This window comes from Hippocampus comes, unplaced genomic scaffold, assembly GCF_001891065.2.
Source record: "Hippocampus comes isolate QL1 unplaced genomic scaffold, H_comes_QL1_v1.1 scaffold85, whole genome shotgun sequence".
NCBI classification, from domain to species: Eukaryota; Metazoa; Chordata; class Actinopteri; order Syngnathiformes; family Syngnathidae; genus Hippocampus; species Hippocampus comes.
Genome location: NW_017805540.1, coordinates 3,495,124 through 3,522,361, shown reverse-complemented (window position 1 = coordinate 3,522,361; position 27,238 = coordinate 3,495,124). Strand labels below are relative to the sequence as shown.

Here is a 27,238-nt window from a genome sequence, read left to right as displayed (position 1 = left end):
GAGCTTGCTGATGAGCTGATGGTTTGAATCAGGTGTGTTGAAGTAGAGGGAGATCTAAAACAGGCAGGATATGGGTCTCGAGGAACTGGAGTTACCTACCCCTGTCATAAGTGGTCAAATAACAACAGTTTTCATGATGTCAGAGGTTTTTGAGATTGAGGCGGCCCGAAGTTAGGTGGCGGTGGCACAGCTAATGTTGTGCTAGCTAACAACACGCCTTACGTTCGCTCTGTGTGATCAGGACAATGAGCTGGTGGACAAGAGGAGGCACTGCTTCAGCGTGCAGACGGAAACTGGCGAGGACATCTTCTTTAGCGTGGAGCTGGAGTCCGAGCTGCTCGTTTGGGAAAAGGCCTTTCAGATGGCCACTTACCTGGAAGTGGAGCGGATACAGGTGGCCAAGATTGATGATGCGACAGGCAGAGAGAGAGAGAGAGAGAGAGAGAGAGAGAGAGAGAGAGAGAGAGAGAGCGAGAGCGAGAGAGCGTATACATGTGCATGTGGCCAAAGTTGATGATGGGCCAAAGTTGATGATGCTACAGAGAGAGAGAGAGAGAGAGAGAGAGAGAGAGAGAGAGAGAGAGAGAATACGAGTGGCCAAGATTGCAAGTGGCCAAGATTGATGGTGCTACAGGCAGAGAGAGGGAGAGAGATACAGCAAGAGAGGTGGGGTGGGGGAAGAGAGAGAGTGAGAGAGAGATAATGGATACAGGTGGCCAAGATTGATGATGCTGCAGTGAGAGAGAGAAAGAGAGAGAGAGAGAGAGAGAGAGAGAAATAATCACTTTAGCTGCTAAACTCACCGTTTGTTCTTCTTTACAGTGTAAAACATATGCCTGCATCATGGAGAGCCACCTGATGGGACTAACCGTGGACTTCAGCATGGGCTTTGTGTGCTTTGACGCCGCTTCCAAGGTGAGTGAATGTCAGGTGCTAGCATTGGCAAGTTCGAACATGAGCATTATACTTCTGTTAATTGACGTGATCTGAGCAGGGTTGAGCATGAGCAATGCATTTCCTGAAACACAGTGACAAACAACCATTCACGCTCACACTCACACCTCGGCACAATTTGGAGTGTTGCATTAATCTGCCATGCATGCTTTTGAAATGTGGGAGAAAACCGGAGTACCCGTAGAAAACCCAGGCAGACACAGGGAGAACATGCAAACTCCACACAGGAAGGCCGGAGCCGGAATCGAACTCTGCCCCTCTGCACTGTGAGGCCGACGTGCAAACGAGTCATCCACCGTGCCACCCTCAGTGTATGTCACTGAGATAAATTGATAAATGTGCAAATATACTGTGTGAGTAATTCTGGGCCACTGGTACACGGTGCCAGAATATTATTTACTGACCAGACACGGTCCAATTGATAACATGAGGGCTGGGATCTCTCCAATTAATTCCAAGGGTACTTAAATCTAATGGCTTCCTCCATGCTTCCAAATTGCCATTGCGGTTTAATTCCCAGTAGTGGACCTATGAACGAAGGGCAGAACTTTTGCACCAGAGTTGACAACACTCACTTGGTGATTTCCCCTTAAAAAGTTAGAATCACAGTATGATCAGCTGCAGCTTCTTGTTAACTACATCAAACAAAAAGCAATAAAACATTGATTTCACTGTAATTGATGACAAATAAAAGCAAAACACATTCCAAGTTTTTTTTTTCTTGGCCGAGTGTGATGCCAATAGTGTACTCATCCTAATGGACCGAGAGCACTTAATATTGATGTGTTCAATAAATGAAGGCATAAAATATGTGCTTTTGCATAAATCAGCAGATGTGTGGGAAGGACCAGGAAGTTCTGTCCTTTGCTAAGTGACGACAATGATTATGCCTCAGACAAACGTGTACCTATAGAAAGTTAATTGGGGACAAAATCTGGATAGTTGTTTTATTGGAATGTTTGGAGAATAACGACAAAGCATGATATGCTGCTTGTTGCTGTAAAGGAAACAAATTGGGATCTTTTTGATTGATTTTATGATCTGCCGAAATTTGTAGGGGGGCATTCAGATTCCTCGTGGAGTCAATCAAATAAAAATTTGATTTAGCCTTGTTTAAAAAAAAAAAAAGTGGTACATCTGACGAAATGTGAGCAATCCGCCTCTGACATGGATTTTATGGATTTTCAAGCCCTTGACAAAAGCAATATCCCTCTCCTTGAGAAGTTTTCCCAAATCGGCACAAAAACAAGGACTTTTCCAACCCGACACTCTGAATTTCCGGATGGGAGCATGCTTATTAAAAATGCGACTCAGCTCATGAAAGTATTGCAAGGGCAGCTCAATATCATATAAGCGATTTTTAATTTCCGGTACGTAATGTTGCAATGGCGCAATGATCGTTCGGATTATTTACAAAAATGCCTGTGTTTGTGAATTTGTGTCAGGCATTAGTTCAAATTAAATCAAAGCTAATTTTGGCAGGTTTTTTTTTTTGGTCCCATTGGGACAGGTTAAGGCATTAACTAGTTGAGTCAAGTTGAATGAATTGCAGGCTGATTTGAGGGTGTGTGACAATAATGTCAACCAGTGTATGCTACGGATGCTGCTTGTCACAATAAACTACACAAAAACCTTGAAGTCAAGCTCTAAAATATTTTGTGGAGTAGTCACGACAATGCATGCTATACTGCTTGTTGTCATATGATGTATGAACATCTGGATAGTTCTGTTTAAAGTGTGTTTTAGTCCTGACCATGTTCTGGTCACCGGCCAATTGCACGACACATTGTTACAATTCCATTAAAGCCGCATGGAAAAAAAAAAACACTAAATAAAAACTGTCCTTCCTCGATTTGCAATTCCATTTTTTCGGGCATTACCATGATGATTTTCATTGTACTATTGTCAACCTCAGTGCTGATTATGATACTCCACCTCCAGATGATTACACGAACATAAACAGTTTGTGTAGGCTTTACTCATAAATATTCATGCTCTTTTCTTCGCCGCTATTATTTGCCGAGTGGCAGCAAAAAAGAAAACGCATGGCGCAATGTCATGCAGAGTCCCACATGCATTATTCATGATCCGTTAAAAACGCAAACCAATGATATGTGCCTTGTGACCCTCTACATTTCCAGGCTGTCCTTTGGAGATACAAATTCTCTCAGCTGAAAGGCTCATCAGATGACGGAAAAAGCAAAATCAAGTTTTTATTCCAAAATCAAGACTCCAAATCTATTGAAGCAAAGGCAAGTAAATCTTCACAAACGGTGACATCTTAATGCACAGGTGTCAAAGTCAAGGCCCAGGGGCCAGATCCGGCCCCCTACGCCATTTTATGTGGCCCGTGGGAGCAAATCATGTGTCAACTTTCATGATTCTTGCTGAAATCTGTATTGAAATGTCAAATCATCATGGGTAATAAATAACGATGAGATTTTGCACCAGCCTGCCGAAGGAAGCCATAACTCTGAAGTGGCCCGCGACAAAAAATGAGTTTGACACCACTGTCTTAATGGATGTTGAAAAACTGTTGTCTGTTGTAGTACCACAACTGACGTGCACGAGTCAGCATGTGTCACAGTGCATGCAGACTACCAAAAAAAAAAAAAAAAAAAAAAAAGAAGAAGAAAGAGTAGGAATAGCAGAACTGTTAGTTTAACCCTTTCACGCACCCTGTAACCTGATAACATGATAAGCTGTCCACTGTAGTCACCGCTGTCCCTGCAAGGTTTATTTGGTAACTACATTGATACTTTTTTTTTGTGGTGAATCGTTTCCCCTTATTGGATCAAAATCTTGACCCAATGTGCTGGGTGAAATCCTCACCCTAGTGCATAACCCAAAATTGGCTTGGTCCCTCTGGCGCCCAGTGCTGGGTTAGCTATTGGATTTCTTTCAACCCAGCGGTTTTAAGAATATGCTTGTACCCTGATTTATTGATTATTGTCTCCTGTAGGAGCTGGAGTTCTCCAACCTGTTTGCGGTACTTCATTGCATTCACGCTTTCTTCGCCGCCAAGGTGGCGTGCCTGGACCCCATGTTTGTGGAGAGCCGGGCCACGGCGGCTAACGCCGGCATTCCTTCGCTGGGGAGCATCTCGTGCAATTCGCACACGCCCAAGCTGAAATACAAGAACACTTGACGCAACGTTTCTGCTTTTGGCGTGACCGTAGCCTCAAACGCTGGATGGGGGGGGACAAAAAGCCTCCATGGGAGGTTTTGACGCGGACACTTCTGGAAAATGCCTGAAATCTCATTCACAGCTTTTCTGGGAAGAGTCTCCACACAAAAAGACTCAATGGACACCAAGTGTGCATTTATTTCAACATCTTTTTAAGTGCAGCCACTCAGCTCCTGTAATATCGGTATGAATATTAATATTATGATTGACACATAAAATACGGCTACTTTTATATGAACCTTTAATGAGGATTTAAACTCTTCCTGTGTTTGGGCAAAGACCATCAGTCTGACACTACATGGACAAAAGTCTTGGGACTAATTATGGTATTCGTCATTTAGGGTTTCACACTTGTTTTGTCCAACCTCTGAAAAAGGTTTGCTACGAATGACAAGATTTGGAAAGATTCGCTTGTGAGTCATCAAGGCAGTGCGTGGTAGGCAGCTCATCACTCTCATTTTTCTTCTTCTTCTTAATCACTTCCAGGTGTCGTGCGTCTCAGTACGTTTGTCCACATACTTTACGACAGTAGCAGCAAAATGAGATCTGCAGGAGGAGTCTGCATTCATATCATTTTTCAGGGCAGCATTAAATGGATTACAGGAATTTGACTCCACCACCTACCCCCCCCCCACACTACAATTTGTATGATTGTGTAAATAAGCATTGACCCTGAAATGACCAAAATTACAATGTCGGTATGATTTGCGGAGTTTGTTTCAGAAGTACTGTAGCTAAGTTAGCTGATAGTTTCCACTCTCCATTATTAACTCACTCTATGGACCAATTTAGAAGAATGCTAAACAAAGCTATGATGTTTTCATTTACTATCATGAGTTTGGATTCTGGTTTGTAAATATGAAAAATGATATCGGTGGCAGTGAATCAAACACAGTGGTGGGGGCAGCTCGAGGCGGGCTAACATCAACGGTCTATGGCAGACAAAATCAGATTAATGGGTTTTACAAAAGATGGTGCTAGCAGTAATACCCTTCAAACAAATGAAGATTCATGTGAGATAGAGGAGTTGATTTTATTTTTTTGCAGATGTTTTATTAACAAATATACTGTGTCATGAATCAATAAAGGAAACCTTTTATAACACTGCTAACTGGGTGATCGCTTTTCTGCGTTGTACAGGCACCGCCGTTTCAGTCAAGTGAAGAACTGAAGTGTTTGCTGTACATTGCTACGCCTCAAAGTAAAATAAACGCCTCCCTCAAATAGATAATTAGTCAGTGGGTACGTTGTTCACATAAAAAAACAAACTCCCGAAAATACAGTCAACACGTGCTCCATTTAGTCTTAGTTAAGACAAACAAACGCCTCAACTGAATGTTATTTAACATTGGCGGCCTCATGCTAGTAGCATAACATTAGCATTTTGGGCTAAACAAGGTTTAGGGTTAAATTAGGGTTCAGGTCAGGTAAGGGTTTTGGGTTAGGACTGAGAAAGAGCTAGGTTTGGTGGTTCTATTTGGGTTTATGGTGAGGATTCGAGTGGGGTTACTGTTCTGTGCTGCGATTAGCAAGTCCACATTTTGGTGGGTGGCTTAGCAAAAGAATGTAACGTTGGCTTTTGGTGCTTAAATAAAAAAGGATGTTTATGTATATCTATAGTCGCAGTCCGAATGAAACAATATTTTTAAGGGCATACCAGAGGCAAAAATACACAACCAAGATTAAGTTAGCATAAAACTACTGAGCTGAATCAAACCAGGACAATTAATGAAATCTAATTCCCCAAAAATTGGATTCATCTTGCACTTGCGTCTGTTATTACTCAGTTTGATTAGAAAATGCAAGTAACCCTGATGATGTCATCACAGAGGCATCACAACATTCAGTGGCAAATGCACTTTTGTAGCTTCTTTGTCTTGGATTGTGTGAACACTTACGCCACGTGGTTGTTTGTAGTGTGTTGCACTAAGTGCACCGGTTCAGCATCTTTACCGTCGTCAATTCTCTCCACTCAGATGCCAAATGAAACGCTGCAGTTAAAGTGACAAGCGGGGGCAGGAGATTGTGATTGTGACCTTTATTCTGGTGCCAAACCTCCACAGAGAAACAACACATTTTCTAAAAGAACAGCACGCAATCACGCTCCAGAAATGGATGCATTTTGGCTCTACATCCAAACCTCAATTTTTGCCTCTGCAGAACCTCCAAAGTCGAACGCATTGAAAAATTGGCCTCTGAACGTCAAAGCATCATCATGCAAGACATCACATTGAGTCCACAAAGTTTTTTTTGCTCAACATGATGGAAATACCACCTACGGTTGCTCAGCGGAACATGGAATGAGAATTAATTCCCGATCAATTACATGTGCAGTAATCCCCCATTTGTTCACAGTTCACTATTCACAAAATCACGTTCCTGACCATTTTGCATTTTTTTTGAGGGGCTGGCATCTTTACCGTCGTCAATTCTCTCCACTCAGATGCCAAATGAAACGCTGCAGTTAAAGTGACAAGCGGGGGCAGGAGATTGTGATTGTGACCTTTATTCTGGTGCCAAACCTCCACAGAGAAACAACACATTTTCTAAAAGAACAGCACGCAATCACGCTCCAGAAATGGATGCATTTTGGCTCTACATCCAAACCTCAATTTTTGCCTCTGCAGAACCTCCAAAGTCGAACGCATTGAAAAATTGGCCTCTGAACGTCAAAGCATCATCATGCAAGACATCACATTGAGTCCACAAAGTTTTTTTTGCTCAACATGATGGAAATACCACCTACGGTTGCTCAGCGGAACATGGAATGAGAATTAATTCCCGATCAATTACATGTGCAGTAATCCCCCATTTGTTCACAGTTCACTATTCACAAAATCACGTTCCTGACCATTTTGCATTTTTTTTGAGGGGCTGGGGAATAGAGTTCATTTTGAAGTGCTCTAAAGTTCCACAAGATGAATAGGAAAGTAGTGCGAGCGATGTCAAAAATCTATATTGAAGTGATACATCTTGAACAAGAAACACGTTTGTGTATGTCTAAATTTAAGCTCCTAATTTAGCCTGAGTTGTCAGTGGAAGGGTTGGAGAGCCTACAGCGCATTTACACGCACTTATGAAGCATTTTTTCAAAAATCATCTGGAAACGATTCATTCTCAAGTCAGATGAGTTGAAGAGGATATTAAAAGTGCTTTGGGATCTTAGATTGGGGCATATTTTTGATTTAAACTATTAATAAAGACAAGTAAACACAATGTCAATTACTCGCCGTTTTTCACGATTCGTGGCAGGGCTCAGGCCCGATTTTGAGATGACGCCAAGCAGTGACCATGTTGAGTATCAAGGCATCTTCTCAGTGTGAGTAGTTTAAGTATCATTATACAGTGTTATTATTTGCAGTAATAGCCATAAAACACCATTATAATACTTGCAATGCCCATAAAAGTGGTTGACTCCAATTTATTAAATTTTTCAACGTATGCATTCATACCAGCAATATCAACAAAACAACACTAGGAGACAGCATCACTCTACAAAAATGTCAGTTATTTTCAAAGTGAGAATAATATCACTGCATTTTTGTTTGACTCTAGTTATCACGAGTGAATATTTAAAAAGATAAAATATTATTCAATTAAACACTGCTTTTTTGTGGAACTGAAGCTCCTCAACTCACTTCAACATAGTAGCCTGGCACTGGGAGGCCACAAGATGGCAGCAACTCCCACCTTTTCGTCTAAATGAAGCTCCTCAACTCAGTTGAACCTTGTTCCAGGGCACCGGGATGCCATAAGATAGCAGAAAAACACTACTTTTATCTAAATGAAGCTCCTCAGCTCAGTTTAACCCAGTTTCTTGGCACAGAGATGCCACAAGATGGCGGTAAAGCAAGACTTGTATTGCTTTTGCCATGAACAAAAATATAAAATTGGTGAATTTTTCAACAGGCAACAGAGCAGAGGCTCCCAAAAAAGACAATACGTAATTATGAATTTGCAAATGTCCAGGCGCGAATATGTAAGATTTCCCTGTTCAGCAGTATTTATTCCAGCAACACGAGGTGACAGGATCGCACTTTCCCGTTCCCTCCAACTTATGTGGGTGGTTTTACTTGATAATGGTTTGATCATACAGCGGTTAAGTCAAGTTTGGATTGTGTTGGGCTTTGGAGGTTCCGGTTTTGTCTTAAATGATGGGGCATGAGAGCTTTAATGCCACAATGCCAATCAAACGTGGGTAACGAGAAATTATTGCTCACTTGAAAAATTGTCCGATTAATGTAAAGTAAAACACAGGCAGGGGAAAAAGTCAGCTCATTAGCTCACACGCACACACACCCGCACAAATAACTAACAATAATCAGCGATTTGTTTTCACATTTTGCCATCAATGAAGACTATTGTATATATTCATCTATTGAACAGACAGCAGTGGAATTTTGGTGAACAGAGTTGCCAGTGTCAAGTTACAGTACAGCAAGAAGGTGCTACGACAAACCTCAAATTAAACTGTATAGACTATATCCATATATGTGTCTTTATGTATCATTTTCATTTCAGCTTTTTTTTATAAACACTAAATGATGCATTCAAGGTAAGACAAAGGTAAAAGTCCAGAGTACACGTGACCAAAAAAAAAAAGTGGAATGTCATTTCCTACATGTGACGTTGGCACTTAAAAAAACACACCACCACTATACAAGTGGTGCAGACCAATCATACTTTGATCAGAACATTTCAGAATGTATAAGTCTGCAGTAAAAATCAACCCCACCCACCCACCCCCACACATCCAAACACCCCTCACCTCAAACCACATTAAGGTGCTTTGTTATACAAAAAGGCTTTGAAATTTGCATTGCTTTTCATACAAAAGGAAAAAAAAATCACTCCAGATTCGTCTCGATTGATTGGCATGAATGACTCAATGTAAGAGTGTGATCATGCATCGGTAACACTTCACGGAAGGGCCTCGGCTCCTCCGGCTCCAACAAATGCAACATCATGCCAAGTCAGCGTTCCTATTAGAAAAGGTTGTGCTAAAAGGTGTCCTCGTAGTAAAAAAGGTTATGAGACCTCCTAGGTAGAAAAACCCATCAAGTCTCATCTCATGAATGATTATGAAACAATCCTTAACGCATAAATAATCATTCCTATACAGGAGAACCTCCAAAGTAGAACGTCACAAGAGTGTGACAATTTGAAGTTCACGAAAATTTATACTAGTGAGCATCGAAAGGATGCTTTTTCTTTGGCTTTTTGGTGTTGTGATGCAACACTGATCAACAGGAAATGAAATTTGCTGCCAAAACACTGCTGAAGATGAATTGCGCAGCACAGTTCATTTCACCAAGCGGATCCGTAAATGATTAAAACAATTGTTTTTTTTTAAAAAACATTAGCTGTACAGTTGGTTTTATGGCAGAGATTTTTCATACACCTTTAGTTCCAATTCGGGACCCAAAAAAATCAGAATTTTTGGATATTCTGAAAACTGGCAAAAATTCTGATAACCAATCAGTTAAAAACTATATATGAGTAAAGTAATTTCATTCTTGTTCCCTTAACATTTTTGACAATAAAGATATGAATTACTGGCAGAACATTTGACTGTTTTGGATTTGTATAGCTTTACAACAGAGGAGGGGCTGGTGGGGCGTGGGCGTGGAAAAATCAGATTTTTTTTTTGTTGCCAGTTTTCTTTTGGGGAAGAAGGGATTGTTTGAATATATTTAAATTTCTTTTGTTGGAATTTATTCATGTGGGGTAAAAAAATAAATAAATAAAATTTAAAAACACTAATATCGGACGATTAATTCGGCCAGCCGATTAATCAGTCTAACCGTATTTCCAATTCCATTCTCAAAATTTTCAGAGATGCTAAGCAAAACTATCAAATGACACTCTGTGAAAGGAATTCAGAAACTATTGTGACGTCAAACACTTCTGCAACTCTCGAGATGGGGTGTTGGATCGGCGTCTTGCTCAAGGGCACTGCAATTGTTTTGGATTTTTCATGATGGTTGGTTTAGTTTCTTAAATTCAGTTCATTCTAATTAGTTTTCAGAGCTTGTTGGTTTTTAATCGTTTTAATTTAGGGAGGAAATGCTTTGCTTGACTTTAGGTTTTATGAGTTTGTAGGATTCGTTTTTTATATATTTGTTACGTGCAAGACAAAAACAAAAAGGTCACTATGTATGATGTCTTAAAGTAAACTGACCTACAATTTCCAAACGACAGTCCCACTTTTTCTTTTTTCAATTTTTAGTTTGTAACTTTTTCATCAGTTTCTTCGGCATGAGCTTATCTAGCTTCGATCAACCTAAAATTCATGTTTTTAGAACGCGGAAGGAAGTCAGAGTACCCACAAACGGAGAACATGCAAACTCTACATCAGGGGTGGCCAACCACGGATCTTTGGCTGGTTCAATGCGGCTCCTGGGCTTTCACACGACAATTGTCGAAAACGCCTCGGCGAGAGCGCTGCCATTCAAACAATGGCGCTTAAAACACAGAACGTACTACGTCAGCCTATCAGCAATCTCGTTATTTGATTGACATAGAGGGCAACCAATCAGATGACGGATTCACCGCTCATGCGCAGACAACGGCGCGAAGTGCTAAGTGCTAAGCTAGTCAGCGAATTACCCTAGCGTCAAATTCTTCAGAACGACTATGTTGGAAAGCATGGCTGTAGATATTAAGGCAGAGGTGCCCAATACGCGATCGCAATTGACCAAGAGCCAGCGGACTGGTCCAAGTAGGAGGAGGACATGGAGGGGGGGGGGGGTCTGCTTGTGTCTTTAGGTCTCTTATGTTCGGCTGTTGCTCGTTGTGGCTTGCATACATATGTGCATGAGTGCATGGTCGTGTATGCGCACGCGTGTGTGTGCGTGTGTGTGTGTGCGCGCGCGTGCGCGATCGGGTCAATCGTGGGAGGTTGGTCGCTCCAGAAGTTGATCTTTGGGCAAAAAAGTGTGTGTGTGTGTGTGTGTGTGGCTCTTTGCAGTAACACAGTAAAAATTTTGGCTCTTAGGCTCTGACTGGTTGGCCACCCCTGCTCTACATCCTGTGAGGCAGATAAGCTCACCGAAATACCGCCACAAAGCATCTTGAGATTAATGTAACTAATAGAGGTGTGTCAAATACATGCATTTAATAACAGAGTTTACGCTTACATTTTTCAACAACGTTAATGCGACACTGCGCGTCCAGTTCCAGGCTATTACAATGGTGACCGATTAATAAACAATAATGGGAAGAATAGTTTTGTTGTAAACGACTGTCAAAGGGGATCGTGTTCCACTTTGGAGGTTCTGGTGTACACTGAATTTCGCTCATTTGAAATTCTCATTTTCATGGTGTGTACGTTGAAAATCAAATCAAAAGGAAAGCAACATCTACAAATAACAATGTCAACATTATTATCCAGTGTGATCTGTGACGTTGAGTTCTGCCATCAAGATAGTGTGGAAATAATGCTACGTGTGCACCTCAGTCACTTCTTCCTGTAGTACAGTAAATATTCCTTGAGGGACTCGGGCAGGGGGAGAGCCATGATCTGGTCTCTAAAGATGTTGGCCTGCTTGAGGATCTCCACGTCGCCGAGGTCCCTCTCCTCCTTGTCCTCCTCCTCCTCGGCGTTGGCCTCGCCGTCCTTGTGCTCCTCGTCGCCGTGCTCCTCCTCGCTTTCCACCATCTGCGGGATGAGCTGGTTGCCCACGAAGACGTACGTGTTGATGCGGCGCCGCCGGCAGTGCCGCCGCTTGCGTTTCTGTGGCACCCGTTGCGCCCCTGCGCGCCTGGCCTGGCCGTCGTCCTCGCCACTGCCCGCCAACTCGCGCAGGGTGCGGCGGATGTAGATGCGGCACAGGTCCTGGAGGGTGCGCACGGTCACGGGGGCTGAGGACAAAGAGGGAAACACGCAAACACAAACACACGTTTTGTGTGTTGACCGGGCTGCAAAAAAGGATGTTGAGACTTGGTGAAGAAGCATGTGGTTCATGGCTCAAGGTTGTTCTTCTACGCTGTAACTGTTCCGTGTTATCGTGGCAGCTGTGACAGTCGCTACCGGGCTTCGATTACGCCACTAATCAATGCCACCCCCTCAAACAGACGCTGTGCACCAATAAGCTGCTGGGCACAACATCCGCTCAAGACACATAAAGGCCTCCCCGAAAAAGACATGTGCGCTGTGTATCGGACAAAGAAACATCTTCCTCCAAGTGAGCGTCACAATTAGTTGAATGTCAAACTCTTATGACATAGGGACACCACCCAAAAATAAATGCTGTGCCGCAATTATGTGAAATTGAGACAGACAAATTCCTCCCTCAAAGGCTCCAATTATTTGGCAACTCAAATAAACACCTCCCTTATATACCTGGATCATCCCAATTAGTGATACATTCTGTAGATAAATGAACACTTCTCCCAAATAGACGCCCTGCGCCGCTTCGTGGGCAGGTACGTTGTTTGCTTCAGAAAAAAATAAATGCCTCCCTCAAATAGAGTCAATGTCCCAATTGGTTGGCAAAGGTGCATCAGACATACAAGACAAATAAAAGCCTTCCCGAATCAGTGTAACTGTAACCAACTATGAAGCAGCTCCATGTTGAACACGGCAGCTTTCATTGAGGTAACCTTGTACACTGCATTGGGCACATGTGTTCTCTGCACATTTGAACTCAAAAGACATGTGGGAGGAACTCACGCAACTGGACACTGTCTGGCTTGTCGCCGTCAGCTCTGCTCTGCTGGACCAGCGGCGCAAAGGACACAGCCAAGATGTTTTTGCTGTCCCACGTGCACTGGCCCGTCCTAGTGATCTGGGTCAGCTGTGGGGGACGTGGGGCGGAAACACACACACACACACACACACACACACACACACACACACACACACACACACACACACACGCGCAATGTTTAATTGTTTTGCGTGTGTGTGTGTTACATTTTTTTTTTGCGATTAATATTTTTCATGAAAATCTGAACTTTTGCCCTGTGATTGGCTGGCAACGGGTTCAGGGCGTGCCCCGCCTACTGCCCGCAGACAGCTGGGATGGGCTCCAGCACGCCCCGCGACCCTTGTGAGGATAAAGCGGATCGGAAACTGGATGGATGGATGGATGAATCTGAACTTTTTGTTATATTACGTGTACACATTTCACCAAATATAACATTTTTCCCTGTAAAGCAGGGGTGTCAAACAAATTTTTGCGGCGGGCCACATTGTAGTTACGGTTTCCCTTGGATGGCCGTTATGACTGTGAATTTTGTGAAACCATATAAATGTTCAACTACCTCCACATTTTACATATACAACGAGCAACAAATAGATGGCTAACTAGTCTTGACATCAAAAGTCAAGAATAATGGATTGTTCAAACATTGTATTTATGACATTATATACGACAATTTGACATTTTGGTTCAGACTTTAGCAAGCATGATGTAAGTTGACATGCTTGAATTGCTTTCGCGGGCCACATAAAATGATGTGGTGGGCCAGATCTGGCCCCTGGGCCTTGACTTTGACACCAGTGCTGTAAAGTAGGCCTTAATAATATCGATTTTTTTTCTTTCCAATGTAGCGCTCTTATGCTAGCTCTCGTACCCGATCTCATTACATTCGATTTAAGGTGAAGGAGGCAATCAAGTGTCGATTGCACTGTTATTGCACACAGACAAAAATACTTGCTAATAGGAGGGGTATATTTAAACGCTATCAAGGTACAATTAAAGCGCGCACCATTGTCATGCATGTTTGGAAATGTTACATCCAGTTGAGGCGGGTGTAATAACGAAGAGCTGTTAAAATCACGGACAATTGGTCCATGAAAGCATTTTGCCAGATGTCCTCTTCATCGATTATAATGGGCACCAAAAAGGAGCGAGTGTAATAATGCTTTTATTTCTTCAAATGGTGATACACACTGTGCCCCAATTACAACGTAGTTGGAATATCCGCAAATGAATTCCTCCGCTTCCGACTATGAAACACCTCCCTCAAACAGACACTTCCCCCCCCAGTTGGTTAGAGTGTTCAGCCTTTAAGATAACTAAATGCCTCCATCAAACAAACAACACTGCCAGTTAGTTGGCAGGTAAATCAATCCACTTAAGATAAACACCTCCCTTAGATCGACACCATGCCCTAATTAGCTGACAGGTAAATATCTTTTAAGACAACTAAGAGGCTCCTTCAAATACATGTTGTGCCTCATTTAGATGGCAGGTGTTTCAACTGCTCCTGATAAATAAACACCTGTCTTATATATGTGCCATACCCCAATTATTTCCTACTTCAGAAAAATCAACACCACTCTCAAATAGATGCCTATTCCCACTTAGTTTCAGATGTATCCACTTCGGACAAATGTCACACTCAAAGAAATGCTGCATTTTTATATCACAAGTGATTAAACGAAACACATTAAATAAAGCAGGAAAAAATATATCTTTCTTCTTGAAGAGTGACAAACCCAGAAGTGAGAGGTCACTTTAAGACAACAATAACGGGGCTCTCTATGGAAAGTGTACAAAGCCAGTCAGAAATCGATTCGGAAAAGCAACGTTTCAATCCTATGTCAGGGGATCCCAGTTTTTGAAGAGTTGGAGGAAGAGGAGGTTGTTGGCTAGGTGTATGCAGGACCAACCATGTACGAGCCAGATGCTCAGGATGCGGAAAATGTTGTGCCCGAATGGCCGGACATGGAGTGGAGATGGGACCCACCGGGACTGGAAGAACCGTAAACTATATAGGCTGCGGTTATTAGCCTAACGTTATTGTTTAGAATTCAAGGCTGTGCCGTGCTGTAAATTGCGCGCAATGGGATTACGTACTTCGTCGTCGTATTCCCACGAGCACTGAAAGCACACGTTGTAGTATGTTGGTGTCCTACATTGTCATTGCAAAGGTAGTTCAGCTGCATTGTCGGCCACTCCGCACATTGTATAGGCAGTATAGTTCGTTGCAAACCATTACAGAGGGTTCCATCCATGCACTAAGATAGTTTGAATGTTTTTGTACAGGATTATAACCCCGTACACGTATATTACTTTGAATCGAATGTTTTCATTCACAACATCTAGAGTTAGTCATTGATTAGCATATCTGTCTTTTTTTGCAAATCCGGTTGGGAAAACAGTAGTCTTGTAACAAGCATGCTCGTCGACAGCAGCGGGAAATTGATTCACTTTGCGAGAACAAACTATCGTTCCAATTTTCTGGTTCATTTATGTGCCCTATTCTTTTCTTTTGGCCACTCCAACCACCGTTCGCCTGAATGTGAACAGCACATCACCACACAGCACAGAGGCATTTTGCCGAATAACTCCATAACAATGGCAGAGAGCAGTTAACGGGACAATGGACAATGCAGTCCAATGGCTAACTGGCGACTCGTGTTGGTGTCCTACATTGTCATTGCAAAGGTAGTTCAGCTGCATTGTCGGCCACTCCGCACATTGTATAGGCAGTATAGTTCGTTGCAAACCATTACAGAGGGTTCCATCCATGCACTAAGATAGTTTGAATGTTTTTGTACAGGATTATAACCCCGTACACGTATATTACTTTGAATCGAATGTTTTCATTCACAACATCTAGAGTTAGTCATTGATTAGCATATCTGTCTTTTTTTGCAAATCCGGTTGGGAAAACAGTAGTCTTGTAACAAGCATGCTCGTCGACAGCAGCGGGAAATTGATTCACTTTGCGAGAACAAACTATCGTTCCAATTTTCTGGTTCATTTATGTGCCCTATTCTTTTCTTTTGGCCACTCCAACCACCGTTCGCCTGAATGTGAACAGCACATCACCACACAGCACAGAGGCATTTTGCCGAATAACTCCATAACAATGGCAGAGAGCAGTTAACGGGACAATGAACAATGCAGGCTAACTGGCGACTCAACATTCTGTAAATGACATCACTTGCCGGAGATTGTTGAACAAAAGCATTTTCATTGTTAACTAAAAAAACAAACAACCCTCCCACCCCCAAAAAAAACTAACTAAAGTATGCTTGAAATAGAAGCATTTTCATTGTTAACTAAAAAAACAAACAACCCCCCACCTTCCCACCCCCCAAAAAAAACTAACTAAAGAATGCTTGAAATAGATTTAGCTCTAAGTATTACTCCAAAGATGGTTGGCCACGTTTACTTCAGACTTGACCTTGAAGACCAACGCATGCCCTTGTCTGTAAGCATCCGAAAATAGAGCAGACGCCCCTCTTAAGGGGGCTCCACAACAAGCCATGAAACATTGATACACGTGCTAGTCTTCAAATGCAGCAAAAAGAGTCTGCGAGTCTCACCTGATCCTCGATAGGCAGCACCAGGATGCCCCCGACTTTGAGCAGGACTTTCATGTAATATTCATGAACTTTCTGCACCCCGGCCCCGCAGTAAATGCGATCATACTGGTGGCTGTCTGTGGAGATTTCCAGGCAATCTCCCACAACAAAGACAGGCTCGCAGAATTCAAACCTGCGGGGAGAGTGGAGGTTACATCACATCAGATGGAAACATACAAAATGACTAAGCCAAATTATGGTGAGCCCTATAAGGCTGTTATGCCGCCACAAGTATAGAAACCACAATGAATGGGAACACAGTGGAAAAAAGAATAAATTACCATAATATCTGCGGTAAGAAAAACAACAAACTAGGAGGCATTCGATCAAGAACAACCCACTAAAAACGCCTCCCTTCCACTATCATGGACAGCTTCCTGTGAGCTTTCAGGCAATCTGTTCTTGAGACTTTTCCGGAGTCCTGGGTCAGGTTTTTTTTTCTCACTCGTTAGTGCCCCCTGGCACTAACGAGTTACTTTTAAAATTTGCAAAGTTTCTTCAGATTACAAGTCTTTGAAAATTGTGTTGGTGTTTCAGTATTTTGAAGCCCTCAAAAGAGTGATTCACAAAGTTGAAACAATAAGTGAGTTGCTTGAGTTTTGTGTTTTATGCCAAGTCATTAGCCTGGTATGATACACTTGTATACATAGCTGAACAAAGACAGCTATTTGTAATAACTAAAAAAAAAAAAAGAAAATCATTTTAGTACCAAAATGCTGAAATTGGATCTTTTCCCTTAACCCTACCTTTAAAATGCTACGCCACGGGCGTTGGGAATGACTGGTCTAGTATGCATGGCTCACCTTTTAGATGAAAACCGATTTTCCGATTGAAATCGTTTTGCATGACACCCCTAATAGCAAAGTATAAATCTAACACTCACTTATCGAAGCTGTCACTGGTCTTGATGAAACTGTCCAGTTTGTCCCTGGCGTATTCCACCACATCCTTGTGGAGCTCCACACCGTGGTTCACACCAAATGGACCTGCAGGAGCAACAAACGGTACCGTATTTTCCGCACTAAAAGCCTTCCATTTTCTTAAAAGCTCACAGCGCGCCTTAAAAGCCGATGCGCCTTGTGTATGATTATTACGATATGTCGACCCCAAAATGGCTCCTTGCTCGAGACATGCTGACAACGCAGAGTTCAAACTTAAGGCGATCGGTTAAGCAGTTGAACACGGAAATAGAGCAGCGGCAAGAGTTCAACGTTAACGAGTCAATGTTATAACTTGCTGTTGGTGAAGCGAACAGTGTCGCTGCTTTATTAAATAAGTTTGACTGACATCTGATCGTTCTGTTCGCGTTTCCTTCAGCGTAGCTCCATCTAGTGGAGGCATTGTAGATTGCATCTCATAATGCGGTACATAATCCAGTGTGCCTTTTAGTGTGGAAAATATGGTGCACTTAATCGCCACACATGACAATGAAAGACAATAAATAAACGGATTCAAATGTTTATCGTCATTTTTTGCGAAATAGATTTGATTCTATTGCACCCAACAAAATCCTGATCAATCTGTGTTCGATTTCCAAAAAAAGAAATGTTTTTTTTTTTCCATGCTGTATGCCAAGCTTACCGATGATGAGGCCCACCATGGTGCTCAGGTAGCCTGTCCCGCTGCCCAGGTTAAGGAAGGAAAGTCCCGGCTGCAGCTTGAGCGCCTCCATCACCTCGGAGTAAATGCACGGTGCCGACAGGTGGATGTTGCCATGTTTCCACGCCAAATCTTTATAGGCGCTGTCCCGATAGCCGTCCAGGTAGTAGTCGCCGCGGTCGATGGCGCGAAAAGCCTGCTCCACTCTCTCCGTGCGAATGTACTGCGCCTCCTTCAGGTTGTCGATGAGGTCGTCGTTGTCCTCCCCGGCGCTCACCGCTCCCCCCATGCCGACCAAAACTGCTTTGGGCCCCGAAAAAGATCCAGCTGCTTTGTCTCCTCACGCTAAAGTCATCTCCGGGCAGCGAGTGACCTGAGGCAAATTGTATTAAACACAGGTAAAGAGATTGAATTGAATACAATTTTATTGTCAAATGTGATGAAATTTCTTCCCTCTCAACATAAAACAAGAGGAGCCGCTGCGGATGTCTGCGCCGCCATCAAATGATGATCAAACTTTGACGCCGCGATACGCCCACATTTGATGGCAGCTGCAAAATAAAAGCTTAGTGATTCGATGTCACCTCTTTGTCTAGTACAGTGATTCTCAACGTGAGCCTTTCTGTCTCATGACAGGCTAATCACAGAAGGGTAACAAAAAAATTTGCTGGGAAAGCCTGTGAGTAACTGACCAAAATAGAGTTGCAACAATGTATTGATCAATTGTCAATGAATCGGTCATTCTTGGTCATTAATGAATACTGGAGTAGGAGCAGGCTTAAATAAGATGTACTTCTTATGACAGGCATGTTGAAAAGGACACACGGTAAATGTAGGAGTGTATTAAGAGGTGTGAGTACTGTTTATATTTTTTCATTTATGTGGTTCTGGGTAGATCTGACATTAATTAAGTTGTCAAAATAATCAATTATTTTTGAGAAGCGATCAATGTTTCCCTCATTTTTGTTGTCGCCCATGAGAGCAGACTGATTGTCTTTGTATTGAATCAAAATGAAACCTTTGCAAACATCTGCTTTTACTTAAAGAAATGATGATCAGCATTTGTCCCCATTTTCGAACGTTATCGAATTTTTTTGCATCCGATTCATCAATAAATCAACCCCATAATTGACAGATTGATTCTCAAAATAATTGTTAGCTATAGCCCTCGACAACATTTTTTTGTAAATGCCTGAACATGTCACAATTCATAGAAGTAAAGCTCTACTTATGTCTAAATGAAACTCTTCATTCATTCAACCTATTTGCTGTTTGTGGATTTTTTTCCCAATGTTTTTTCAAAATGTCTTTTTTTTGCAGTTGTTTTTTTTTTTTTTTTTTGTGGGTAAGTGGGGGTTTACTGTCCAAGTCACTCGCAATATTCATGAAAGACGTCTCACATTGTGCTTTCTTCACAATCACGGTAATACTACGCCGCCTGGAGTAAACATCAGAGTGATGGTGTTACACAGCTTTGATACCGCCCCACTCTTCCCCTCATCGAATATGCGTCGTTGGCGAAGCACCAGAGGGAAGACGCCTCTCCAATGTCCTCGATGCCTTCTCAGCATCACTCCGTCTGACTCAGCCCATGAATTCACATTCAGGCTCGACTCGATAGCGGGAGAGGAGGAGAGGCCTGTACTGAGGTCATTTTCCATCGCAGAGCATCATCATCCATTTTCCTCGCCATCAGCCGGCCGCTGCGTATTTTTAAGCTTCTCCTCCTTCTGCCTGCCCTGCTTGGTCATTTTAAGTCCAAGGAAGGGAAAGTAGGTCAGAGACAATCTTGTACAAATAAAGCGCCTTTGCCCCACCGCAGTACAGTCTTACAGGAGAAAATCCACAGGGGTCTTAATACAGCTGCTACTCTATAAGGCTGGATTTACTTACAATGCTGGTGAAAGCGCCTGATTTTTCATTTTTGTGGATAGCACTCCCCCCATCTTCTGCTGCTCCTTCTAAAAAGCCTCAATATGTCAATGAAGCCCTGTTGAAAGGAAAAGTAACGTTTTGGCACCATCCTGTGGTATCTTAGTGCCAAGGAACTATGTCGAAGTGAGGGGAGGAGCTTCAAATATGTAAAAACCATGCAACGGCATAGTAGTGCTTTGGGGCCATCTTGATGCATTTAAAGGCAATTATAAACCTTTTGGCGAGGCAACACATTTTTCTTCATATGCTCAGTAGTCCTTGTTACATATCCCCTTTGACAAAGGCATAAATTTGACACAATGTTTAATATCTACCGGTGGTTACATTACACTTTTAGCTGGTAGGGGTTTGACTCTCCCGCCAATGATTTCAATGAGGGTAACCTCCACATACCTTCAGTGACCATTAGGGTGGTCCACATTTTCATGGCAAAAAAAAAAGTTTGTCGGATTCGTCGGGCCGGGTCGGAATTCTTGTCGATACTATGGTACAAGGTTCTGTGCAAAATTTCATTCCGATCTGATGATATTTTCCCGTCCCGCAAAGCGGCCAAAGTTTCCACCATAACAACTGGTCTCAATAGGGTGAACATGTGTATTTTAACCGTGTATTTTGCCATGCGTGACACTGGCTGGGCTGAATGTTGCCCGAACGATCACCTCCTGACTAACTAACCATTCCATCGCTGCTCTCAGCAGCCGGAGACAAACTCAAACGCACGCCTAACACACAACGGTCACCTACTGGCGAGCTAATATCTTTCAATTGAAGTCGAGAATCGCCGGAATTCTTACTGGACGCTGAGCTGAGGACGCTTTTCGACATCGAAAAAAAAAAAAAAGACGAACATCACCACGGCTCGTCGGCGCGCTCGTCACCTACGGGTGGTGAACGACTTTGCGGAGAGGGGCGTCGCCCTCATCAGCGCGTTCTGCGGCGCCATCACGCGCGACGAGGAACAGCGACAGCACCTTCTGCAGGTCGTGGAGCGACACCGGGCGTTGCACCCGTGCGCGAAGTAGGCATGGGATGGCACGCACGGCGGATTTCGTTTTTTTTGCGGTCTAACAGTGTCACTAGTATTGATGGACATTATAGACAGATGGACAGATAGACAGATGGACCAGTTAACATGGACCAACAATCTCACCAGTGTTGAAGGATAACCACGGTTGCCTTTTTTGCAATACATGCGTTCCTGTCTTCCGTCTTTGAATTATTGCAAGTGCGAACTGAGCAAAACAAAATCCTTACTGTACGGGAGAAACCGTACTACCATTCAGCCCCGTAACATTCTTTCCATAGGGGAAACTTTGGTCGCTCTGCGGGACGGGATAAAATTATCCGATCGGAATAAAATTTTGCACACATCCTTGTGTCATAGTATCGACAAGATTTCCGACCCGGCCCGACGAATCCGACAAACTTTTCCAAAATGGACCACCCTAGTGACCATGATCAGTATTTATTTTGCTTCCTTCATGATAGCCACACCTCTACTGTAGCATATTTTGACTATATTTAATTGTCACTGTTTTTGCTGTAGTTGAGTTCCAATAAATGTTGATTTAACGTGTATATGTGTTGTTCGAGCAGATACGGATTTGTGCCACGGTTCTTTCTCTTTACATTGCCATAACACGGACTGACGACTTTTCCTTTTTGACTGTGCTTTTACCTTTGTTGCTGGATACTACGGAGTGGACTTTATCAACCTTGGATTACAGTACAAATTGACGAGTTCTAGCAACTTTTCATCGCATTTTCAACATCCCAGATCGGAGAGCACGCGACGAGCGGGACCTCCATGCATTGTTGTCAGCTTTGGCAGGCGCCGCAGACTGCAGAGACATTGTAAACAAAAGCAGGTGAGTTCAGCTGAAGTATGGCAATGCTAATCGCTAATATTGAAGCTAAGTGGTTCAGAAAATGAATGGGTGGATGACAGCAAACGCTATGACACTGCACTCACTGTTGTACTCGTTGGAATACAAACAGTAAACTCGTTGAAGTGCAGCTATGGTGAGTGATATTTTTAATCATGAATTTTTATTTTGGTTCTTGAAAACGTTTTCCCATGATAATGGAATAGTAGTATTTCAGGGTTTGTGGGCCTGCCTTTATTTAAAAATAGGCATGTGTGTATGTGTGTGCATTGTGAATGGCTGAAACATCATCACTGCTAAGTAAATAATAATATTGTGAATGATTTATTATTTGAAGCATTACTATTAAAAAGTGTATATGTAAAACATTCGTGGAGGGGATAAGAAAATGTGACCAACTTTAGGTACTGACAGGCATCAGAGGTTTTCAGATCGCTCATCATCACACTGTCTAGCGTGACAAGAGTTAAGAAAGTAGCAAAACATGCGATGGTACGTTGTGGTCGACAACTTTTTTTTTTTTACATGATCCTCTAACACCTAAGACATTAGTCGGTAACAGGATTGAAATGTTTTATTCTTTTAAGCTGCAACAACAGATATATCTGTAGCATACCAAAAAAAGTTAACGGTTATCGTAGCGGTGGGGAAACAACCTCACTTGACCCCCGTGCGGAGAAGGGGATTGGATGTGAATCGCCGTCATGTCTGACAACGCAGAGTTGCACAGGGACACCATAGTGAATCACGAAAACTGATCCTGAGGAAACACTAGCTCTTCACAACAATTTAACACCACAGGTTTGATCATCCGAAAGGCTTATCTAATTTACCACTACAGTACTTACCCACATGACTTTTGTTGTGTGCGTGTGTGTGTGTGTGTGTGTGTGTGTGTGTGTGTGTGTGTGTGTGTGTGTGTGTGTGATGCTACACAGTATAGCAGAGGTTGGCAAAAACAACAAGTGTGAAGAACAATCAATACGTGCAACAACTGATTAATTCACCGGCCTTATTTCAAGGTATCGAGGTAATGACGCCAGTCATTGATAGCAAGGCGCCCTCTTGTGGCCGTTTTACGACAAGAACAAAATGGCATGCCTTGCTGATAGAACGTGTCCATGCCAGTACTCTTATATGCTCAATACGATGCAATTTCTACAAGTACATAAGGTTTATATTAATGCTTAACAAATTTGGGCGTTGGCAAAGAGGTAAATTATGACAACCAGTTCCAAGTTATGGCTTATTTTCAATGCACAGGCATTGCCTTTAAATAGAATGTTGCCGAGCTGGGCTTCTACTGCGCGTCGTATCGCGCTATTTGAAACGCGTGTACTTTTCTAAGACGCATCAGGCATCGTTGCGCTCCAATCATCCTGCAAGTTTCACAATCGACGTGAGTTGTCTGGTCTCTATCTAACATTCAGGTTTGGTTGGTGGAATGTTCTTAACAATTATATTTGTTTGTTCACTTTTTTTAAACAGCTCGGCAAACCATGCATGGCATCAGATCTCCTTTGTGCCTTCTTCCTCCTCTGTCACGTATGCCATTCTGTCCGTGCCCCGCTGTGCTCTGAAACACCACAGTTGAATTCAACGGTGCCTTCAGAATAGGATGACGGACTTGTGTTGCTAAAGCTCTGGCCAAATGGTAGCTATTGCTAAATGTTACCTGCAGCACTGCTGTACTCATTTTAATTATTTGTACTTCAATGCATTCCTTGAAAAGAAGTGGTACAACCACACATTTTTATTGGTACTTTTTCTAGCCACTGGGTATTTGCGTTTCATTCTATTTATTTATCTATAGTTTTAAAATATTCATACTATTGTGTGTGTGTGCTACACAAAATAGATATTTTTAAGGTTAAGAGAAAATTGCCATTCATTCCATGCCGCTTTACGGAAAAATGCTATCCTGTATTGGAATATATAGGACTATCTTTAAAATGACTTTTGTTTGGTTCAATAGAATTTTTAAGATTCAAAAGTACTTGTGGTATTGGTTCCTTGGTATCGATGAGTACTCAAGAGTTGAGTAGCCATAATGGTATCAGTCTGTAAAAACTGTGTTATCATGTCGCCCTAGTTTTGGGGGTTAACATCTATTAATTAACACTTGTATGGCAGTTGGGAATGTTAAAATGTTACTTAAAACTACAGAATATGCCACAATTGATTATTTTACATGCAACAAATTGTCATTTATTGAGCAACTTAATGTGCCAACAGGTGCTGTTTGTGCAGTGCATTTGCTGTTATTTCTGTACTTCCCCTGTGGACACACCTCACAGCAGTGCAGACCTGTTTGTTTATTTTAAATTACCAATTGAGCCCATCTCACATGTCTGTAATTTAGCTATAATTAAGCATGAGTGTACTCCTGTGGGAAAATCTGAAATTTAAAGTTCCCATTGAGACTGTTACTGGACATGCACATATTGTACATACAGTGTAATTTTGATACATGCAATCGATTTTGATGAGAAAAGTTTTTCGCATTATTTTATCAATCATTTTGTCGAGTTGAGGTTTCTATGGTTACTAGATGATCCTGGTTCCAACTGAGTGACACCAACTCAGCCAATCAGCGCATCCACTGTTCACCTGACAGAGTTGCCAGAGTGACAGCTGCCTCGGCTAAAATGTTTTTGTTGTGTTTCACTATTTTTTAATGTTTTGTAGAATAAAGGGTGTGTCAAAGCTGTTCTGAAGGAAAGGCAAGGCAGATTTATTCGTATATCACATTTCATACACAAAGCAACTCAGTGTGCTTCACACAAGTAAAGATGCAAGACTTACAAGCATTTACAAATTCAACCGCCAATGGCATTCTTCTTTCCCCCCTTTTTATCCTTTATTTAAACCAGTAAAACATCGTAGAGATTAAAATGGGTTTTCCAAGAGTGTCCTAGCCATTCAGAAGCAAAGAAAATGACACAAAAGTAGCTTTCAAAAATTCGTAAAAGAACATACATTGACAACACTTAAACTCATTAACAAAAAAACTTTACAAAATGTAAAAGTAAAGTAAACAAATATGACTATGTTTCCAGAATAACTAAAAGGAAGTTCATTTAAAATGTTTAGAAGACCTTAATCAAAGATATGGGGAGACCCCCCCTCCCCCCCACATTTGTTGTTCTCAATGGTGTTTGTATACAATCATCCCTCACACATCACCGTTCACTTTATACAGGTTCACTGCACTGAATCGTTTTGCCAGTGGACAGCCAGGCCCTGTCTTTTAAAGTTACTGGTATTCCGTCACAGATACCAACGTACCGTAGATTGTAAGGATGGCGACTTTCAGGGGTACAATGTTAATATCTGCACTTTACACATATTTTGGTATAATGTACATGGAGCTTTAAAATGTATCCATCCTTTTTCCAACCCGCTTATCCTCACAAAGGTGCTGGAGCCTATCCCAGCCGTCTTCGGGCAGGAGGCGGGGGACACCCTGAACCGGTTGCTAGACAATCGCAGGCTTTAAAATGTATATAACTAATACAATTAAATATTTGGTGGCTACTTTCCGGAATTAATCTTTCATGGCGGTGGTCTGTAGAGTAACGCTTGCAATAAGCGAGGGATTACTGTTACCAGTTTGTTTTATTTTGTCGCATAACATTTATGATTACCGGACTCAATAGGGTAACACCGACATCAGCTAATCAGTGCGCAGGTTGGTTAAGTGGTGCCGTATTTTATACCTTTGGAAGACTACATGGCATGTTAAAGCTGTACTAAATGATGTTGTTAAATCTGATATCCTTACACAGGTACGTTTTTTCTCACGTTAAACAACGCCATCAGCGTGCCGTTACCAAAACAATAGAGGCCTTTCAAAAAAATCTGTATTTTTTTATGTGGTGTAGAAGCTCTGCAGATGTTCTGAAATGTGCTCGTAAGCGCTTTTCTTCGATGTTGTTAAAGTTGTTGCGTTAAATTTTCTTACGTTCCGGGTTTCATTTGAATGACACCTTCATTAACCAATCAGTGTACCGGTTAATCACGCACCGCAGTTGCCAAAGAGACAACTGCCTCTCGGCCAATCGAATCGCACCGTCGGTTCGTTCCACACTGTGCTTGTCGACGAAGCCAAAACAACAACGTTCGTCGCACCAAGTCGACAACAGAGCACTTTTTAATCAAGGCTGTTCCGTTTCTTTCAGCGCATCTGTGCGAAGAGAATGGCGGGCCAGCGTTGGTTACATAAATCGACACATACAAAAAAAAAAGAAAACTGTTTTGCATTTACATGCAGCTTTTGTTCCCCGTTTGAGCACAAACGCAGCAACAACTGCCAGTTCTCTGCAATGCGATTAACCCAAATCTTTTTTTAAGCAGCGACTGACTAGATCAACCGGTTTGCAATAAATAGATCTTTCAGTGTCAACCACCCACGGAGAATTTAATAACTATTACTATATTTGCAATAACAGTTATCCCAGAGATACATCTGGGATCTGTGCGAAGAGAATGGCTCATATGTTTTAGACAGTGACAAAACAAGGAAGCGAAGGGGCATTTAAAGATCGCTAAGGTCACGGCTAACCTGGAGTTATATGATAAGATAATTATGGAGTAGCAAGTAGCTAACGTTAGCTCGGAGGGCCTGAGTGCGCCATCACCAAAAACACACAAAGCAGCTTTAGAGGATGCCCCCAACCCCCTTCACTTCGACTTTTCATCCATGAATAACACATGTAACAACCACAAAGCACCGAGCTAAGATAACCAAACTTTGTACTTTAACGCGTAAAACCTGTTAGCGTGTCAACAAACGGAACAATACTCACAACAATGCCGTGTCGCATTTAGTCACTGCTCGTCTCAGGGTGCAATGCGGCGGTTCATGGAGGCAACAGGAAACATTTACAGCTCGGCCTAAGAGTTGTTATTTTGTGTGTGATGAAAGCAGGCTCCGGCGGAGTAAGTGGAAATGAGCGAGGGGTTTTGTCGTGTTGGTAGAAAGAACAGCTGAGCGGAGAGGATGTAAACACAGCACGTCACGTGGTGAGCGGACGCGTCCACAGAGAGGCAAGCACTGTTGATACTTACATACTCTCTATCTATCTATCTATCTATCTATCTATCTATCTATCTATCTATCTATCTATGGAATGGATAACTAGTTTTGAAATAGGAAGTCAGGAAATTGTTTGTTCGAGTATTTTTCAATTTATTTTAAAGGAGGGGTTGGTCACAAAAAACATCTTGTACTATTGTGAAAAGTGAAGACATTTTGCAAGAAAAATTATTTGCCCTCGCGGGTCACATGAAATGATGTTTGTCACATGAAATGATGTCGCGGGTCGGATCTAGCCCTCGGCCTTGAGTTTG

General features: G+C 42.3%; 2 protein-coding genes across 3 annotated transcripts in view; one reads left to right on the top strand and one right to left on the bottom strand.

The window, feature by feature from the left end:
* Positions 1–6,221, top strand: part of sntg1 (syntrophin, gamma 1) — a 43,032-nt gene extending 36,811 nt beyond the window's left edge. The window contains exons 16-19 of the mRNA XM_019879024.1: positions 242–394; positions 823–915; positions 3,096–3,206; positions 3,917–6,221. Coding sequence (XP_019734583.1) covers positions 242–394; positions 823–915; positions 3,096–3,206; positions 3,917–4,102 — 543 coding nt within the window. The 3' untranslated portion in view covers positions 4,103–6,221. The remainder of the gene's footprint in view (positions 1–241; positions 395–822; positions 916–3,095; positions 3,207–3,916) is intronic.
* Positions 353–26,974, bottom strand: pcmtd1 (protein-L-isoaspartate (D-aspartate) O-methyltransferase domain containing 1). Of its 2 annotated transcripts, none has more exons than XM_019879026.1 (6): positions 26,695–26,974; positions 18,048–18,438; positions 17,350–17,452; positions 16,428–16,599; positions 12,816–12,939; positions 353–731 (listed from the first exon to the last, which is right to left on the bottom strand). In XM_019879026.1, the coding sequence occupies exons 2-6, from the start codon at positions 18,352–18,354 to the stop codon at positions 370–372; spliced, it is 1,068 nt and encodes a 355-aa protein (XP_019734585.1). In that variant the 5' UTR covers positions 18,355–18,438; positions 26,695–26,974; the 3' UTR covers positions 353–369. The 2 variants fall into 2 exon arrangements, with proteins under 2 accessions (XP_019734585.1, XP_019734584.1); XM_019879025.1 differs by lacking the exon at positions 353–731 and adding an exon at positions 11,239–12,004 and having other exon boundaries at positions 26,695–26,970.
* Between the last annotated feature and the right edge of the window lie 264 nt (positions 26,975–27,238).

What these genes read in the sequence shown, in the direction of transcription:
- pcmtd1 (XM_019879025.1), bottom strand. Translation starts at nt 18,354, where the DNA reads ATGGGGGGAGCGGTGAGCGCCGGGGAGGACAACGACGACCTCATCGAC. An exon ending in ACCAGTGACAGCTTCGATAA is followed by an intron (nt 16,600 to 17,349) that starts GTGAGTGTTAGA and finishes CTCTCCCCGCAG; the next exon opens with GTTTGAATTCTGCGAGCCTG. An exon ending in TGCTGCCTATCGAGGATCAG is followed by an intron (nt 12,940 to 16,427) that starts GTGAGACTCGCA and finishes CGTCCCCCACAG; the next exon opens with CTGACCCAGATCACTAGGAC.